Source organism: Tupaia chinensis, unplaced genomic scaffold, assembly GCF_000334495.1.
Source record: "Tupaia chinensis unplaced genomic scaffold, TupChi_1.0 Scaffold000515_1, whole genome shotgun sequence".
Classification (NCBI taxonomy): Eukaryota; Metazoa; Chordata; class Mammalia; order Scandentia; family Tupaiidae; genus Tupaia; species Tupaia belangeri.
The window spans coordinates 1,082,168-1,101,882 of NW_006160028.1; the positions used below are offsets into that span (position 1 = coordinate 1,082,168).

Below are 19,715 nucleotides of genomic sequence, written 5' to 3' on the forward strand. Positions count from 1 at the left end.
ATGCCTCAACAATTTCAAAGTGTTTACCCCAGGTTTGCTAAAACATACAAATGTTAAATCTTCCTATGTAATCTATCGGATGCACTGAATGGTCTCTAAGGGTAATACTGTTCTTTATACACAAGAGAAGGCAGTAATACTATCGGCTTAATTGCTTGGAGATTTAACTGTTGAAGCTATGGGAAAAAGCTGTGTTTGGAAAGAGGAATTAAAAATTGTTTTCTTTTATATATGCTACTGAATCCACTAATGGGGTAATCAAATGAAGTGTCCTCTAGGGATGAAATGAAAGAACATTCCATATGCCAATCTGTTTATCTCCTCGGCCTCCCTTTGATCACATTCTACCCTTTTCTGTCTGTAGACTTGGTTTGCATGGAGGTCAAACACACACACACACACACACAAAACACACACACACACACACACACACACACATATATATATATATTTATTTTTTATATATACACACACACATATGTACCTTTATATTATATATATGTATGTATATGTGTATGTGTGTGTGTATATATATGTATGTGTTTGTGTCTGTGTATATATGTATGTGTGTGTGTTTGCCCTGGCAGGAGGCAAAACCTTGATCCAATGATTGGACTGTTATTAGTCATATCTGCTTTCACAGTGTCTCTTTAGACACAATACAAAAGAAAGTTTTTTAACTGATCTTGTTTACAGAAGAAAAAAAAAAGTCTACATAGGTTAGGTCAACATCATTAATAAAGGTGGGTGTCTTTCATTCACATGAAAACAAAACTGTCAAGGATTTCCCATTATTGCTTACTTGATGTATTTTCCAAAAAGGAAAGTCAACACATAAGGCTTATACTTAAGCAGATCTTAAATAAAAAGATGTGCACAAATCAGACCATAAAATTTGGAAGTTTGGGGACCAGCAGATGGCGTAATGGCTACATCACTGGACTTCCGTGTAGTTGACTGTGGTTCGAGTCTCGGACCCGGTGGCTTAAACTCAGGTGCGGGAGGAGAGGAGATTGTGGCTTGGCCATCCTCTCTAGAGGGTGATTTCACGCTTCCTGTCTTTCTGTTTCTCTGTCTGTCTTTCTGGCAAGTGCATGCGCCCTATAGCAAGACCCTCTCAAAAAAAAAAAAAAAAAAGAAGTTTTTCTACCTGTTTATGATTTCGGGAAAGTTTTCCCTTTTTATGTATGTGCAATTGTCAATAACTCTTCATTATTTACTTTTAGGATTTCTCTACCATCATATACAATCCCACTCCTACTAAAGTAGTTAATTTATAAAATATTTGTGTGCTTAAAATCCATGAAAGACTTCTTAAAAATATGTCTAACTAAAAAATTTAAAAACCCTGTTTTAGAAATGCACTTTAAGTTTCAATTACTTTTTTTTCTTTATTCAATAATAAATGGTGTGCACATGCATGAGAGAGGGGGATAGCCTGTGTCTGTTCATGCTGCCACCCACTTCGAGCTTTCCCACCCGTGCGTTTTGAGCTCTCATTTAAGTACCCGATCAGGCAGGGAGTTCGAATCTTGGTCAACTTGTGAGCCCTGGCTTCTCCTGAGTGTCACATCACTGCTGTGCCACAGAGCCGGACTGTTTTGTTATTTTTAACAAGCCAGGCACAGGAATGTGTTTATGATCAAAGTCGGAGTACCCTATACCGAGTAGTAAAACTAGCTGCTACTTATGATTTACTCAGTGAGTTAGGAATTTTGCAGACATTAGTGGTCAGCTTCCTAATACACTTCCCAGATGAGAATTACTTTCCTAATTTATGAGAGAGGTGACCAGGATTCGGAGACCTTGTTAACACAACCACAAGTGATTCAGTCTCAGCTAACGGAGCAGAGATGAGAAACCAGGTACTTGTGACCTCAAAGCCTACAGTTCGTTTTTTCCCATCATGTTTGTACAACTGCCAATTTTGTATCATTTTTGGAGCCAAAAAAATTGTATCTTCCAGAGGTCCCAGTGTCTCATTTGTGACTGTATCAGAAAACAAAACAGGTCTGTTCTCTATTTTTCTGCCCCCGGTATGCACCACAAAACTAACCGGGAGTTTGCCAGACAGATTGCTAGCTGGCAGCACAGAAAGCATGAGTAATTCTTTGCTCTGAACAGGGTCAATGAGTTCTACCAACTAAACGGGGTTTGATCTATTCCTCCCATCATCTCAGGGTCATGTTGCCTGTGCGTTTTTACCCTTATGCAGTGAGAGTAGAGGAGGGAGCGCTTTCTCATCTCACTCACCAAAACCAGCCATCGTAACACTCAGTCTATTTACCTTCCAACCCGAGATCCACAAACCTGGTGCTGTTTACTAAAAAATGTTCACAAATAGGTCTGGCCGCTGCAGTGACTGCTGAAAGCTGCTGCTAGACAGGTTGGGGCCATATGGAAGGTGCAGGTTCAGTTCCTGGTCAACCCTAAAAAGCTGGGCAATGCTTAAAGTGTTAGCCACTGGGGAGGATAAGGCAGGGCAATTGCGACATAGTGAGACACTATCTAAAACAAGCTACCTCGTATGTGTGCACACCCATACACACCTCAGTGTTTGTAAATAAACATTATTGGAGGCCAGCAGGTGGCACAGAGTTAAAGGCAGCTGGATCCTGTATGACTGACGAAGTGGTTAGAGTCCCAGACCAGGCAGTTTGCAAAATACACTGGGCATGTGTGTGTGTGCCCAAAATCCAGAGAGGAGAATGGAGGAGAAAGAATGGCAACATGGCCATCCTTACTAGGGGAGATTTTTCACTTTCCCTCTCTCTGACTTTCTCTCTCTGTTTCTCTCCAGTGAGTATATGTGTCTTACAGCAAACAAAAGCAAAAATCAAAAGCAGAAAAACAAACAAATTATTGGAATAAGAGAAAGGGATACCAACAAGTCTGACATCTTCCTCTTCTTTGCCCATTCTTTCTTAATTTGGGACACAAGAGATTTACTGAGCACCTGCTGTCACTGCTATCACTTTGCTAAGTGGTACGGGCGATAAACAGAGTACCAGGAAGAATAAAGGCTAAAAACTGTTTAAGTTGCATGGGTTGTGAAATGTACTATAGTGGAGAAAAAATATCATTGGCGATTCAAGATGACAGTTGCTTTACTTGATCTGATTATTACACACTGCATGCATGCTTTACAAAAACACCCTGGGCCCCACAAAGATGGAAGGTGATTATGTGAAAACCAGAAAGTGCAATTAAAAAGAAAATAACATATGTATTATGAAAAACACTGAAACAATAACAAAAAACCTGGTTTAGAGAAAAGGCTATGCAAGCCGCAATCAGTTTTCTTGATTCCTCCACCATACTTATATTAGTTTACTAGGGCTACGATGATAAAATACCACAAGCTGGGGGGGGGCATAAACAACAGAAACTTGTTTTCTCACTATCCTGGAGGCGGGAACATCAAGAGCAAGGTGTCTGCAGTGTTAGCTGCTCTTTTCTTCTGGGCTGGCAGGCAGGTGCCTTCTTGTTGTGTTCTCACATGGCCTTTTTGTGTGCACCATTTCCGGTATCTCTTAGAAGTACAGTAGTGTTATTGGATTAAGGCTCCATCCTTATGACTTGGCTTACCCTTAATTACCTCTTTAAAGGTCTTATCTTCAAGTACAGCAATATTAGAGTTAGGGCTTCAACACATAAATTGGGGTGGGAGGGAGCTGATACAACCCACTCCATAAACAATAGCCATTACAAACACAGCTATAATAGTGCAGTGGAGAGAAGCCAAAGTGAATCAAATAGCATAGACATGGTAGTTAGGAACATGCTACTGTAGCCAGAAGTTCAAATCCCAAGTTGACCACTTCTTAGTGAAGTTAACATTGTTCAAGTTTCTTTTTACTTCTTTTTTTATTTTTTTTTAAGGTTTTTGCCATAAGGCACATGTGCTTGGGGGAGAAGAGAGAGACAGAGAGAGGAAAAGTGAAAGATCACCCCCCACCATGGGGGATGGCCTCTGCCGCAATCCCTTCTCTTCCATTCTCCTCTCAGGAATTTGGACACATGGAAGCACTTGGTTGTGATTTTCAACCACCGGGCCTAGAACTCAAACCACCGTCAGTCATGTGGGAATCCAACTGTCTTAACCACCCTGCCACCTGCTGACCCGGTCAAATTTCTTAATATCACTGCATCATTCCTTACCTTGTAAACAAGGGCAATAATACTACCTTCCTTGGGGCCAGCAGGTGGCAGGGTGGCTCCCCGATGGACTCTCAAGTGACCAGCTGCAGTTTGAGTCTTGGACCTGGTGACCTGCAAATCATGCCAGGCACATGGGCATGCCCAAGATCCCAGGAGGAGAATGGAGGAGAAGGGATTGCAGTGTGGCCACCCCTTATCCCTCCACCCCCATCCTCTCCCCCCACCCAATTCCTCACTTTCCCTCTCACTGTCTCTCTGGGCAATCAAGGTGGGCCCGGTGACAGAAACCTTAAAATAACATAAAAAGGGACCAGCAGATGGTATACCAGTTTGGTTGCTGGATTCTCACATGGCAGACGGTGTTTTGAGTCCTGGGCCTGGTGGCTTGAACCTCACAACAGGGGTGTGTGTGCCCAAGATACTAGGAGAAGAATGGAAAGGGATTACTGCGGCCATTCCCCTGGGGGGTGATTTTCACTTTCCTTCTCACTGTCTCTGTTTCTCTCTCTTGCCAAGTGCCTTAAGGCAAAACCTCTAAAGTAATGATAATAATAATAATTAATTAATTAATTAAGAGAGTACATTCTTCCGGGCCAGCAGGTGGCATAGTGGTTCTTGTGGTGGACTCCCACATGGCCTACAGGGGTTTGAGTCCCAGACCCGGCGGCTTAAAACTCACCCATGGCACCTGTTCATGAGTTCCCAAATTTCCTAGAGGAGAATGGAGAAGGGACTGTGCAGTGGCCATCCACCTTGGAGGAGGCAGAGTGATTTCTCACTTTCTCTGTCTTTCTCTGTCTCTCCCAGTCAGTGTACCAGCCCTAAGACAAAACTAAAAAATAAATAAATAAATAAATAAATAAAAGTACCTTTGTCTGACGGTATTGTCAGCTGCTTGATATCTGGTAAGTTAGTAAATTTAAGTAATTGCTGGCTGTCGGCGGTAGCTGAGTGGTTTTAAAGATGATGTCAGTGCTCTTTGCGGTGCTCCTCTGTGTTCTCTAGCTAAAGCATCAGGAACTACTGTGAAAATAAAATGAGACAGAGAACGAGTACTTTAATTGAGAGGTATTAACACATACCAATGTTTCATTATAATAGTTCACTTTATATAATAGTTGTAGAGATGAGCATACTGCAGAGAAAGACACTTCAGAGTCCTAAATCTGTAGCTTCGTGTATTCTTCCTACCCGTCTTCGTGGAGCACGCGCACGTGTCGGGAGTCCTTGCAGGTGCTGCGGAGACAGCAGTGATGGAAGCCAGAGAGCGCTGTTCTCGGGAAGCTTCCGTTGTAGGAGGGACACACACGACTTCCACATCTAATACTGACTTCTAGAACCGCGGAAAATGAGCCTCACCAAATAGGAAAGGGGGGGGGGGAGGCCAGCGGGTACACAACGTCACGCAGCGAGTTAATACGAATGCGTGATGCCTGGCTAGATTCCAGTACACCAGCGCAGGACTAACTCTGGACGTGCTGGGTTTGCTGCCCTGATCCCCGACATGCCAGCCTTGACCCCAAACCCAGGGCCCAGCGCCGAGCGCTGCCCCGCCCCGCCTGCAGAGGCGCGGGAGGGAGCCCCGACGCCCCGGACGCCCATTTGGGCGGGCTGAGCCGTGGCCGCCAGCGTCTTACCGGCCGGGGTGAGCACTCAAGGGCACCGGTTTTTGAAGTCGCCTAGCGCACCTAGAGGCGGAGCGCCGCAGGGTCTGACCCTGCCCTACCGCAAGGAGCCGGGATTCGCGAGCCTCGGGTCCTGGCGCCGTGATCGCTATGAGTGTGAGTGACTTTGGCTTGAGCCGGGTGTCTCCCGGGCCACGTCACCCGTTTGACAGTTTTGCACCAAATTCCAAAGGGGGCGGCGCTCGCCCGGAGCGCAGAGCGTCACTCGGAGTTCCCAGAGATTAGAACTCGCCTCTCCTAGCTCCTCCCCTCAGTCCCATTTAAAGCTCCCACAGGCTTTACGGACAATTTTTAAGTGGGCTCAATTTCTGCAGCACCTTCTACCACTTCAAGATGGTAAGTGAGGAACTAGCCTTAGCTAGTCCAAGGGCAAAAGCTGGGGGCTCTGAAAGCTAAGAAGCTTTGCATTTAAATTTTTTTATTCCTTGGGAGCAAGATGTTTAGCTACCTGCCAGTTCAAATAGGTCCTCTTTGATGCCCTGTCTCCCTTTCATCATCCTCTGTTTTCTCCTGGCTTCCTCACTCCCTCTCGCTCTCTCATCCTCTATCTCTCTCATCTTTCCCCCTCTCTGTTATCTCTGCTGTCCACACTTTCTCCCCAACTTTCCATCTCTACCTGCACTCACCTTTCTTTCCACCTCTTCCTCTAGATTAGGCACATATTTGCAAATGCTTGGACTTGAGCTAGTCTAGGCAGATGTGGGGGGGGTGTTTTCTTCTCAGGTGTCAATTGCATAATAGCTTAGCTCCATTCTAATAATAACCTCAGAAAGTGTCTGCAAACATGCTTTTAGAATAAAAGAAAATAGCACTTGATAAACTGTTGGCTGTGCTTCCCCCGTCTGCACTGACCACGCTGGACAGAATGAGACTTTTTCAAACTTAACTTACCGGGAACATTAACAAAGTGGGGACTCAGTTGACTTAACTTTTTTCCCCCTTCTTTTTGTTTTCTCTTTGTTTATGTTATGCCCAAGAAAAGTCCTCAAGTCAACAAAAGACTTGTAGTGGTCAAAATAGAGTTTGTCCAAAGCTGAGCTCTGCTGAAATGAATGGCTTTTACCTGATTAAACATTGACAAATAATTAGGAATGGGCCGTTGTACAAATTAACCCAGGGAGGCTGCATACCTGCCCCGGCTTGGAAATTTGGAAAGGCTGTGTGTGTGAGGTTTAGGGGTGGGGGCCAGGAGGGTGTTCACTGAGTCAGAACACAGTGGAGACTTCATGCCAGGTAGCTGGTGGTGGCAAGATAACTTGGGAAGAGCATTGAGCCCTAGTGCTGGAAAGAACCAGAGCTTGCTGTCTGCTCCAACCAACTGCCTTTAGTTTAGACTGTTGGTTTACTTGGAGTGACTTGACGCTGCCGCGGTTGATGTTGACGATAAAAGTTAGTTACTTCTAGGACAATGTGAGACACAGAGAGGAAGAGAAACCAAATTCAGATCATTATAGCATCTAGCAGCGTGTTGGCTGGAGGAGGAAAGGAGAGAGGAGGCAACTCTACAGTTCAGAAACTAGAATAAGGAGGTTAGTCTACAAAACCGTGTTCTGTTCATTTCAGCCCTAGCATTCTAAGCTCTTTGTTTTCCACGTTCTGAGAAATAGAATTAAAACATTTGCTTGAGAGAACCAAGTAGTTCTTATGTCATTGAATTATCAAATAAAATTCCTTTTACTCAGATCTAGAGTAGCCTATTAGATGAACTTAGCATTGCAACAGAGAACAATCCTGGGAATTGACGAATTTAATCCATCCAATGTCGATCTGTTCTTTGCTCAGAAGACCTAAGGAAAATACTGGGTAAACCAAGGCACTGATTCCTTTTTAATAATTATTATTTGGCCACTCAAAATTTAGTGTGGATTTATACTTAACACCTTTTCTAGCTTTAGCTTCACTGTAAGTAATTTCTTTTCTCTCATCCCCTTTTCCCTCCAAATACTCATCACCCCATCTCCTGGGACCCCTAACCGCTACTCCTTGCACTGAATTTCACAGAACACCGTTCTGCCTTGCCAAGACCAGTACTTCGTAGGAGGCCAGAGCTGTAATTGCCCGTACTCCACTACAACATCAGAATCTAGTGTTGACGTTTCCACGGAGACTTGGGTCTCTCTCTGGGCTGCTGGTCTCCTGGACAACAGAGAGCCCCAACAAGCACCACAGGCACAGGGTAAGTTCTGCTCTTCTGCTTTCTTGATAGATCTGGAGCCCTTTTCTAGTGCTAAAGGCTGGAAAGCATCATGGGCTTGGTCTCTCTAAAATAAGCCATGATAGCAGCAATTTATGGAAGACCAAAGTCTCCTGAATTTTAAAGCCATGAGCTTGCTGTATTGTGCTTGCCAGATAGTGAAAATGGGATTTTCTTTCCCCCTTGCCCGATGTGTGTTTTCCTTTACACTTTATAGTTCTTGGAGACCCTCAAATAAGTGAGGGAATTAACTGGGACTAGATTTATAAACAACTGTCTAGCAGGATGCTTTGGGAATCAAGATATCAGTTGGAGCATTTTCTTTTTTTTAATTCAGGAAAGTTCACTTTAGTATGACAGAAAATCAAGAAGAACTACTAACTTTGATTTTTATACCATAGAGGAAATGCTATAGACACAGAATTTTGTCTTATTAGTGGAAAAATGACTCCCTTTTACACAAGAGACTTAAACTTTTGAGGGAATTATAACATTGATGGAATATTGCTTATTAAGGTTGATCTGGAGTTTCATGAACAATACTTACAACTATTAAAGGAAGTTCTGCTTTAACACTCAAGTTCTGGAGTGTTTTCTAGAAAAACTCTCAGATAACTCTGAATTAAATATTGTACTATTGGTTCTGCAATATAATTTTTATGATTTGAAGAAAAGACACAAACAAAAAACAAAAGCCTAAAGTATTGAAACACACTTAAGTGTTAGGGAGGAAGTTGTTCAGGTTTAGCTCTCTCTTAGAAACAGTAATAAAAACAGAATGCCTAGTCATGTGAACCCCAACTGTTTAAAAAATGTTTGTCTTGTGTCCTTATTCACCATTTCACTTTAATCAAAAATAGTTCAGTAACATCAGTTTAAGGAGATAAACTTATTATTTTTGACAGAGATATCACTTACTGTCAAATGTGGAAAAAGCAACAAACAAATAAACAAAAATACCTCTTTGGAAAAGCATTAAAAAATACAGATGAAAACAGCTTAAACAAGATACAAGTTCAGTTTTGAGATTTGTCAAGTTCTTCAGAGAAGCAAAGCTCAAATTATTTTTAAGTAGAAAGTGCTACCACACAGAATGTTGAGCAGTGGTCACTTCACAAAATCAGATTTTATTATAGAGCCAAATACTCTATTATCAAGTGCCAGAGCTTGGAAAGGAAAACGAAGCAGGACCAGCACAGTGAGGTTGCCAAGCTACACTTTTTAGAGAGGGGGCAGAGTCAGTAAATGTTTGAATGGATCAATGATGCAGACAGGACAAATTTAATAATTTAACAGCAGGGTTACATATATTAGGGAAGAATGTGACGCCCTTAGCTCTTAGAACATTCACCTCTTTAACCACTTTGGTATATGATATTCACCTCTCCCAGCTTGCTGTCCTGTTCGGTAAACTCTACATATTTTGTTTTCCTGTGTAGAAGCAATAATAACTATTTTGAAAATGTAGTTGAACCTATCCAACTTCCTGATGAGTTTATTACACACAACTGCAAGCGTGTTTTCTCTGCTAATCATTTGGTATTGCCGCACAGGATCATCCGGTGACTCGAATTTTCCTGTTCTGGACGCATGCTCATGGGAAGAAGCTCAACTCTTCTCTCAGCTCTACAGAAATAAGCAGGTAAGTGCAGGCTCTGCTGTCATTCCACCAAATGTCCCCACTGTCGCCTCGCTCCCTTCCCTTTTCATGTCATGTCAGCGTTCAGTTTGGAATCAGAGTGAGTGCTGTGTCTATAGAGAGGTGAAAGTGAGATGATCAAGGTCACAGAGAAGAAAAAAGAAAAGAAAGAAAACTGCCCTAACACTCTCGGAAGACCTGCACTCAAGCTCTGCATTTGCCCGTTTTAGCTGCATGGCCTTCTGAGGTCTCTTCTTTCTCATCATTGGAACATTTGTGCCACTTAACTCAGAAGGCCTTTGAGAAATTAAGCAATATAATGAGTATGGTTGTATTTTAAAATTATAAACCGAATTAACTACTGGGTAGGAGGATAATCGTAATGAAAGTTTTTTTCTAGGGACCAGCAGATGGCATAATAGCTATGTCACTCTCATGCAGTCGACCGTGGTTTGAGTCCCAGACCTGGTTACTTAAACTCATGCCAGGTGTATGTGTATGTGTGTGCCCAAGATCCCGAGAGGAGAATGGAGGAGAAGAGATTGCGGTGTGGCCATCCCCCCTGGGGGGGTGATTTCTCGCCTTCTGTCTCTCTGACTCTCTCTGACTTTCTGACAAGCACATGCACCCTATAGCAAAAACCTCTCCATAAAAAAGTGTTTGTTTTTTTTTTTTTTAACAAATTTTGCTTTATATTCCATATTTTGTTTATTGTTGCTCCTAAACAATAATTTAATCTAATGGATAGACAAACAAATCAGTTTGAGGCTGAGGGAAGTCAACTTACCTCTTTTCTGTTTTCTTTTTTTAAAATGTGCAAGAAGTTGAGCAAACCCTTTCTAAAATCTTCTGCTATATTTAAACACTTACATGTGGCTCATTTCCCTTCATGCTAACTAGGTTCCCTTGTAGTTCTGATTTAAAAAGTCATGTAACCTCTTCAAACATTTTAGAATGAATAAAAAATTCAGAGCAGAAAACTGAACAATCAGAATGTAGGGGCGTGTAGGTTTGATTTATCTCTCTGAGGCCAAGGGCTCCCTGAGGTTGTGTTCATAAAACAAACAGAAGAATAATCAGGTTTAAACAGTTTAAGGAGCGCTGCATTATTATAAGCTTACAAAGTCAATACGGTGGGCCAGCATTCACCATTGTCTGTTGTTTTCAGCTCCAAGATACTCTGGTGCAGAAGGAAGAAGAACTTGCTAGGTTACATGAGGAGAATAATCACCTCAGACAATACCTGAATTCTGCTTTGGTTAAATGTCTTGAAGAGAAGGCCAAGGTATGTAAGTAGCTCCATTATAAGGAAAGAGCAGAAATTTGAGGAAGGAGACCACTTGTGTAAAGCTCTTCGATTGAATGCAAGGAGTGTACTAAAAAAAAAATATGTCTTGATCTACATTCATGAATGGGTTCTTCCTAAGGAAATAGAGGCACGTTGACAAGAATTTCTCTGAAGTATCTAAATTGCAGGTTTTAGCCATACATTAGAAAAGGAGTTGCTTAATAATCAAAAGTTAGTCAAGAAAATTGCTGACACAAAAGAGCTTAATCAAAAGACAGTGTCAAAGGGATGGAACCAGATTGTGACTCAGATCTGAAAGATACTCAGCTTTTTAAGTGATCCATTAACCTTCAGGGAAATCATTCTCACTTAGGGCCTCAGTTACTTTCATCTGTAAATTGATTAGCTAGGAAAACTTTTAAGAATCTGTCTAGATCTAAAATGTTATAAATATAAGTAGGACTGGAGCCCAGATTTCCTGTTTGAGCTCAGATATACAATTACATTTTCTTTCATATATACTTGTTATTAATTTTTTAGTTTTTTGTTTGTTTGTCTGTTTGTTTTTGTCAGAGTGTGCATGCACTTGCTAGAGAGGCAGAGAAATAGATCGGGAATTCAGAAGTCACTACTCAGGGGGAATTGGCCACAGCATTCTCTTCACTCACCTTTAGGGATTTTGGCTATGTACACATATGTGCCTGGCATAATATTTAAACTTCTGGGCCTGGGACTTGAACTCTGGTTGACTACGTGGGAGTCCAGCATCTTAACCACCACGCCACTGGCTGGCCCCTACATTACCTTTTAATTCACATTTTTTCATACACTTTATTTTTGTAAGAGAGAGATTCTGCTATAGAGCACCTGCACTCACTGGAGAGACAGAGAAAGAGAGAGAGCGAGAAATTCCTCCCCCCACTCCTTCACAGAGGGATGGCTACACTGAGACTCCTCCTCCTCCATTTCCTTCCTGGGATTTTGGGCATACACATGCATGTATGAGTTTCAAACTCCCTGGTCTGGGACTCGGACCACTCAGTCACCCATAGGGGATCTAGTTTCCTACACCACCTGCTGGCCCCATCATACACTTTTAAAGTGTCTATTTGTAACTCAAGGGCATAGTCATTCTCCTTTATCTATGGTTTCTCTTTCTGTAGTTTCAATTACCTGTAGTCAACTGAGACCCCAAAATATGTGAGTACAGTAAATTAGATATTTTGAGAGAAATAAAAGAATGGGGACCACATTTATATAATGTTTATTACAGTATATTGTTATAATTGTTCTATTTCATTAGTAGTTACTGTTGTTAAACTCTCACGGTTCCTAATTTATAAATTAAACTTTATTGGGTTACATTATTGGACTCCCACATAGTCGACTGCAGTTCAAATCCCAGACCAATGGCGTGAAATTCACATTGGGCGTGTGTGCATGTGTGCCCAAAAATCCCAAGAAGAGAATGGAGAACAGATTGTGGCCTGGCCATCTACTCTGGGGGGTGATTTCTCACTTCCTGTCTCTCAGTCTATCTCTGTCTCTCCAGCAAGCACATGTGCCCTATAACAAAAATATCTCAAAAAATAATTTAAATTTTATTATAGGTACCAATGCATAGGGAAAAAACATAGTGTATGTAGGATGTGATCCTATCCAAGGAGTCAGATATCCACCTGAGTGTCTTGGAACATGTCCCCAGCAGGTACGGGGGACCTACCATAAAGACTAGGTTGTCAGGAAAGGGAGGATGTATTTTTCTATGTTTTTTATGCAAAAATAGGTCATGACTTTCCAGACAACCCAATAACTTGCTCTTAATCTCTTTTCATCCTTTCGCCTTTGTTTGCTTTTACAGTATTTTATCTGTTTGCCATTATGTTATCATTATTGCTTCTATATCAGTCTTTAGACAAGCTACTTCATTTGATATCATTGAATCTAACCAAAGCTGCTGATTAGATTCTTGCTACTCTTACCAAATAAAATCGTTAGAGAAGAAAAGACCTGAGCTCTGACTCCTTTACAATTCTGATAGTTTTGTTAAAAAAGGAGCATATCTTCTTTTTTTTTTTGGAGAGGTTTTTTGCTATAGGGCACGTGCCAGACAGACAGAGACAGAGAGACAGAAAGCAGGAAATCACCCCCCAGGGGGGATGGTCACGCTGCAATCCCTTCTCCTCCATTCTCCTCTCGAGATCTTGGGCACGCACGCACATGCGCCCAGTGTGAGTTTAAGCCACCGGGTCCAGGGCTCGAACCTCGGTCGACTATGTGGGAGTCTAGCGACATAGCCATTACGCTAACTGCTGGTCCCCAAAAAGGAACATATAGTCATTAGCCCAAGCTCCTTACTTTAATTTATAATATACATTATATTTAATAAAATACAGAAAGTATATTTATTCAATTAACAAGTGATATTAATTAGGCAGTATTCTCTCTGTTAGTCTCAGTTTTCTCAAGATCTTGAATAATGTAATAGTGTATCTAATGGGGGTGCTATGAAAGTTACTGAAATGAGGGTGAGCAGTGTTGTCACGTGCTTAAATCAGGATTCTGTCTAACTTTCAAAGGCTTGGTATTAAATCTAGGCTGCATGATGGTCACCGAGTCAATAGTACGTCTGTGCCTTCGTTTCTCATTAGTGAAGATTCTAATTTCATCTATATCCACTGAGATATGTTTGAACTCAATGATTTATAAGTTAGAACAAAGGAGTTTATTTTTCATAAATTATAGCTCAATAAATGATAGTTGCTATTATTGTTATTGCTATAGGGCACGTGCCAGACAGACAGAGACAGAGAGACAGAAAGCAGGAAATCACCCCCCAGGGGGGATGGTCACGCTGCAATCCCTTCTCCTCCATTCTCCTCTCGAGATCTTGGGCACGCACGCACATGCGCCCAGTGTGAGTTTAAGCCACCGGGTCCAGGGCTCGAACCTCGGTCGACTATGTGGGAGTCTAGCGACATAGCCATTACGCTAACTGCTGGTCCCCAAAAAGGAACATATAGTCATTAGCCCAAGCTCCTTACTTTAATTTATAATATACATTATATTTAATAAAATACAGAAAGTATATTTATTCAATTAACAAGTGATATTAATTAGGCAGTATTCTCTCTGTTAGTCTCAGTTTTCTCAAGATCTTGAATAATGTAATAGTGTATCTAATGGGGGTGCTATGAAAGTTACTGAAATGAGGGTGAGCAGTGTTGTCACGTGCTTAAATCAGGATTCTGTCTAACTTTCAAAGGCTTGGTATTAAATCTAGGCTGCATGATGGTCACCGAGTCAATAGTACGTCTGTGCCTTCGTTTCTCATTAGTGAAGATTCTAATTTCATCTATATCCACTGAGATATGTTTGAACTCAATGATTTATAAGTTAGAACAAAGGAGTTTATTTTTCATAAATTATAGCTCAATAAATGATAGTTGCTATTATTGTTATAATAACAACAACGATCGCTCTATAAAGTTGAAATCTTAAAGGCATAATCTACTCTGTACAACTTTTTTTTTTCTTTTTTTTTGGAGAGGTTTTTTTTGTTATGGGGCACATGCGCTCTCCAGACAGAGAGAGACAGAAAGCGAGAAATCACCCCCCAGGGGGGATGGCCACGCCACAATCCCTTCTCCTCCATTCTCCTCTCGGGATCTTGGGCATGCACGCACATGTGCCCGGCGTGAGTTTTAAGCCACCAGGTCCGGGACTCGAACTGTGGTCAACTATGTGGGAGTCCAGCGACATAGCCATTACGCTAACTGCTGGTCCCTGTACAACTTTTTAAAAAGTAAAAAATATAAATTAGATTTTTCAGGCAGTAGCTTGTCATCATAGGTTTTACCTTACAAGTAGAAGCAAATCGCATCAGTTTTCCTTGTGTGTGTAAACTGTAGAAATGTAGTCAATGTTTAAACATTTGTAGGAGGTGTAATTTTCAAACTTCACTTCCCTAGAAGTTGCTTTCCTCAAATGAGTTCTCCAAAGCATGTGGGAAATTCAGGAAGGGGAAGAGGAAACCCAGAGAGCAAAGGTCCTCTTCTGCTGAGATTCCCCATCCCAAAAACGTCAAGCGAAACCTTGCTCCTGAGTTTGCTAGCTGTGAAGAGCAACCTGGGCCCCCTGTGGACCCCTGGGTCCTTCAAACTCTCGGCTTAAAAGACCTCAACACGATTGATGACAGCTTGCCAGCTAACTACAGTGCCCTCTCCTCTCATCCCGGAAGAGTCACCAGCACATTTTTCCAGTTTCTGAATGAGGCAGGTGACGGTGAAAGTGTTCGCAGAGAGGATCTGCTGACTGACGGTGGGGGTGACAGGAAAATCCCCTTGCACAGCACTGCCAGCCATGGGGAGGATTTTCACTTCCTTTCTCAACGTCCAAATCCCCCCGTGGGGCTGCAAACTCCTCCTTACTATACGGCTGATGTGTCACCCAATAAGACAGAGATGGCCTTTTCCACCTCCCTGAGCCCTCACTGTAATGTGAAAACTCATTCCTTCCACCAAGGACAAGCCTTTGTACGTAGAGATGAGGAGGGAGGCTGGAAGTTTACCTGGGTCCCTAAGCAGTCTTAGTGACCCTTCTTCGATCACAAAGCACTGCCATGAACTCTGTTTACAAAGGCATCTCTTGCACTTGAACCTATGTGGGACAGAGTCTATTGCTCGGACTGTTTCCTGCCACTTTAAATGTCACAGTTGCTTACCTTCGTAAGTCTGCAGGGAATGGCTTCCAAGTGTCCATAATGAAACGTGCCTGTGCTTCTTTCACCTAAATTTGGTTTGTTTACACACCAACTTCCAGCTGTTGACTTCCCATCTTTGTCCTATACTTGAAGAGGTATTTCTGATCATCTGTATATTTGTTCCTTCAAGACCTAGGTATACTTTTCTGGTTATATAGTACATTTAACAGCTTCTCTTCTTTAAATGTTCACAGTGTGTTCACTCTTTTGTCTTCCCTGATCTTTGTTCCTGAAAACTGCCTTTAGAATGAGCCATGTTGCTTCAAGCATGTGTTCCTAGTGTTCACATAGCCGTGTGTGGTAGAAACACTGTTTTAACCCAACACCACTACTGAAGACATAATTTGGATGTGAGCAATGTTATACCCAGGGCAGTTCAAAAACTTGAGTATGCCATTGTGGCATTGGAGAAGACTCTTAAATTAACCGTAACTCTACTGATAAACAGTGCCACTGAATTAGCTTTAAAAAGTAAAGAGAAAGTAAAGAGAATTAAAGTTCCTTCAACACGCCTTTAGTATATCAACCTCTATTGATATATCACATTGTGTCTTGGTTTCTTTTTTTGGAGAGGTTTTTGCTATAGGGCATGTACGCTCACCAGAAAGACATAGAGAGACAGAGACAGAAAGCGAGAAATCACCCTCCAGGAGGGATGGCCATGCCACAATCCCATCTCCTCTATTCTCCTCTCCGGATCTTGGGCACTCACGCACATGTGCCGGTGTGAGTTTAAGCCACCGGGCCCAGGACTCGAACCATGGTTAGCTAAATAAGAGTCCAGCAACATAGCCATTATGCCAACTGCTGGTCCCAACTGTTTCATTTGTTTTTGTTTTGGTTTGGTTTTTTGTTTTTGAGAGGTTTTTGCTATAGAGCGTGTGCGCTCGCCAGAAAGACAGAGAGAGATAGAGAGACAGAAAGTGAGAAATCACCCTCCAGGGGGGATGGCCATGCCGCAATCCCTTCTCCTCCATTTTCCTCTCGGGATCTTAGGCACGCATACATACGTGCCCGGCATGAGTTTAATCCACTGGGTCTGGAACTCGAACTGTGGTTGACTACATGGGAGTCCATTGACTTAGCCATTATGCTAACTGCTGGTCCTCTGACTTTTTCTTAACCAATATGGCTCACGTTAAAGTTTTGAAGCACTGTTGTAACAACACAAGTCATCACTGTAAACTACTCAGATACGGACAGATTCCTATTCCTGAAAGTATAGTTTTCTAGACCGGCCACTGTCTCAGTTACTTATTCACTGGTTCACTTTTTCAGGTGTTAATTCTTTCATTCATCGGTCTACCCAGAATATTTGTAGAATGCCTGATATCTACTCTGTACCAGGCCCCTTACTACAGTGTGGTGATAAAATGTAAGCAGTCTAGACACTGTGGCAACCCTCAGGAGATCTAGGCCACTCATCTGTTGTCTCGAGGAAGCTGCTATTCTTGTGTGAAGGTTCCTTTTCCCAACTACACAAAACAGAAACTAGACCAGATAACATCTATTAACATTCTGTGAATCGAGGCTGAGTTTTGTGAGCTCTATGCCAACATGGCCACCCCAGGACACTGCTAATTTTAGTTTTGATGGGCACAGCAGGTATTTTGTAGGGTGAACTTCATATAAAATTAAAGAAAAATTTGAAATGAATATGAGCCATTTGTAGATAACATTATAAATCATTGCTCTGATCACAGTATTCTTCTTCTAGCATGAACCCATTTTGCAAGTTAATTCAGTCTGTGTGAGAATGATTTGCATCTAAAATAGATACATATTAATTTTAAGTAAGTGTAAATAGATCAAATGAAAATGCATCAAGAATATCTCTCTAAATTTTTTAACTGTATTTTTAGTGATCATACCAGTTTCCATCTTTCTCATCCCCCTTGCTCCCTATTCCCCCAGAATACTCTGTACATCAGGTGGTTTCTGCACACACCTGAGTTAATGATGAAATTCACCATGTTGAACCTATTCCCGTTCTTTTCCTCTTTAACCTCTCAATATCCCACCTTGCATAATCAATGTTTTCAAGTTTATTTCAGCTCTCTTTTCTATGAAAAAGAGAGAGAGAGAAGAAGAGAAAGAGAAAAAGATCACCTCCAACAGAGTTCTCATAGCATGACCCATTGTGAACTTGAGCCAGCCAGGATCGTGGGCACCTACCTGGTATGCACAGAGAGAGCTCAGGTGTGAACCTAGGACCGTCCCACATGACTCTGACATTGTGGAGCCTTGTGTTCCTGCTGTACCACTGCCCCCGGCCTATTCAGAATTCCTTATAACAAAGACGTGCCTTTTGTTCTTTGGTGGTTGTTTTATTTTGGTGATGTGAGCAAAGAATCTGTTTTATAGAATTGTGGTACCCAGTTTTTTCTATAATTGATGAGGGGGAAATCAAAGAGTAATTAGTATGATTCTTTAGAGTATTGCCATGACTTAGGAAGAGATATAGTGCATTTTAGTTTCCGGGAGAGAGAGAGAGAGAGAAGAGAGAGGAAAAGAGAAGAAAAGAAAGAAAAAGGGAAAAAGTGCCCTTTATGTTCTAGTATCTGTGCCCCTGATGGGTGAAATGTCTCTCTTTTTTAGAATAACAAATTTAAGAATTATAATTGATTGTACTTTAATATAGCACAAAATTGAAAAAGCAATATAGTTATTTTTGAAGTCTTATCATCCATCTGTAAAACAAAGCTGTTCAGTTAACAAATGTTTCTTTTCCATCCTTTATTGCCTTACCATGTGTTAAGTACCATGAGGAACCACACCGGCTTAGAACAGTGCTTTTGGTACATATCCCAAAGCCACAGAAAACGTCCTCGGTTTTGACCGTTTTAAGTGAAACTTGGTCTCAGCTGGATTAAAGAAAGTACAGCACAGTTGTAAACGATAGCGTATTCTGATGTATACATGACCGGTAGCATAGAAGAAAGTTGCCACATAGTCTAACAATTAGGTCTACAGACCTGTGATAGTCATTGAAATTATGTGTAGAAAATTAATTTGTTGATGTTGGAGAAATTGGAAATTTCTGTCATCTGGGTGTATATTCTAACTTTTATGGTTTTATATGTCTGTCTAGTAAGATACTAGTTAATGCATTATTAAGGAAGAAAATCACAACTGAATACTTTTTAAATGTGATGAAAATTTTTATATTGTGTGTAACATTTTCCAACAATAGACTTTTTCCTCCTGGTTTGTAACCATAATCCTATTTATTTGCACCCCTTTTGTATGCTGTATATTGTAGACTAATATTTTCAGCATTTAGAGCTTCATGGTCTGTCCCTTCTCTAGGATACACTAATGAGGTCTCAGATGTTAAATAGCTTAGAGTTCAGTGTCTTTTGGGCACATTATTCTCTTACCCTAGCTCAAACAAAACCTAGAATCCACTATCAATTCTTAAAATTTGATGACACTTCCAGTGTTATCCTCCAAATATCTGAAAATAAATCATCACTGTATTTTGCTAGATTCTGGAAAATAAGGATAATGGAAAGCCTCAGTCATCCAGGTGGCATTTAATGAAAAAATAATGAAATTACTTCAGATGGGAATGATTTTAAACTATGATTTTGAAAAATTTGAAAAGAAATAATTTAAAAAATAGAATTTCTTTATCTAATTCAAGAAAATACGTTTTTAAAAAAGTTGACAAATACATCCAACAGCTGACCTGTATATTACAACTACAGAGGAATTTATAGAGTTAATACAGTTAGTGACAGATTGTTGGTAAGTACTATCTTCTTACCTATATTGTAATACACCATTATGTATTTGTTTCAGTTTACCAAAAGATTCACATAAGGCTAAATCAAACTGGTTAAATCAAATTGGTTAATGAACTACAAGTACATGGTATATTTTCTAACATTTCTGATATTTTAATTTACCTTTTAAATTAAATGAACATAACCAGACATCCCATCTTATATTGGATATCCTACAAATATAAAATAAAATATAGC

General features: G+C 41.1%; 1 protein-coding gene and 1 long non-coding RNA gene across 3 annotated transcripts; one reads left to right on the plus strand and one right to left on the minus strand.

Moving 5' to 3' along the window:
* Positions 1-3,087: 3,087 nt before the first annotated feature.
* LOC102485212 (uncharacterized) lies at positions 3,088-5,999 on the minus strand. Of its 2 annotated transcripts, none has more exons than XR_335725.2 (3): positions 5,799-5,999; positions 5,031-5,184; positions 3,088-3,532 (listed from the first exon to the last, which is right to left on the minus strand). It is a non-coding gene; the product is annotated as an uncharacterized LOC102485212 (long non-coding RNA). The 2 variants fall into 2 exon arrangements; XR_003550743.1 differs by lacking the exon at positions 5,799-5,999 and adding an exon at positions 5,353-5,748.
* Positions 6,000-6,086: 87 nt separating this feature from the next.
* GMNC (geminin coiled-coil domain containing) lies at positions 6,087-16,327 on the plus strand. Its single transcript, XM_006156712.2, has 5 exons — positions 6,087-6,182; positions 7,848-8,022; positions 9,594-9,682; positions 10,848-10,964; positions 14,939-16,327. The coding sequence occupies exons 1-5, from the start codon at positions 6,180-6,182 to the stop codon at positions 15,557-15,559; spliced, it is 1,005 nt and encodes a 334-aa protein (XP_006156774.1). The 5' UTR covers positions 6,087-6,179; the 3' UTR covers positions 15,560-16,327.
* The last annotated feature ends 3,388 nt before the right edge of the window (positions 16,328-19,715 follow it).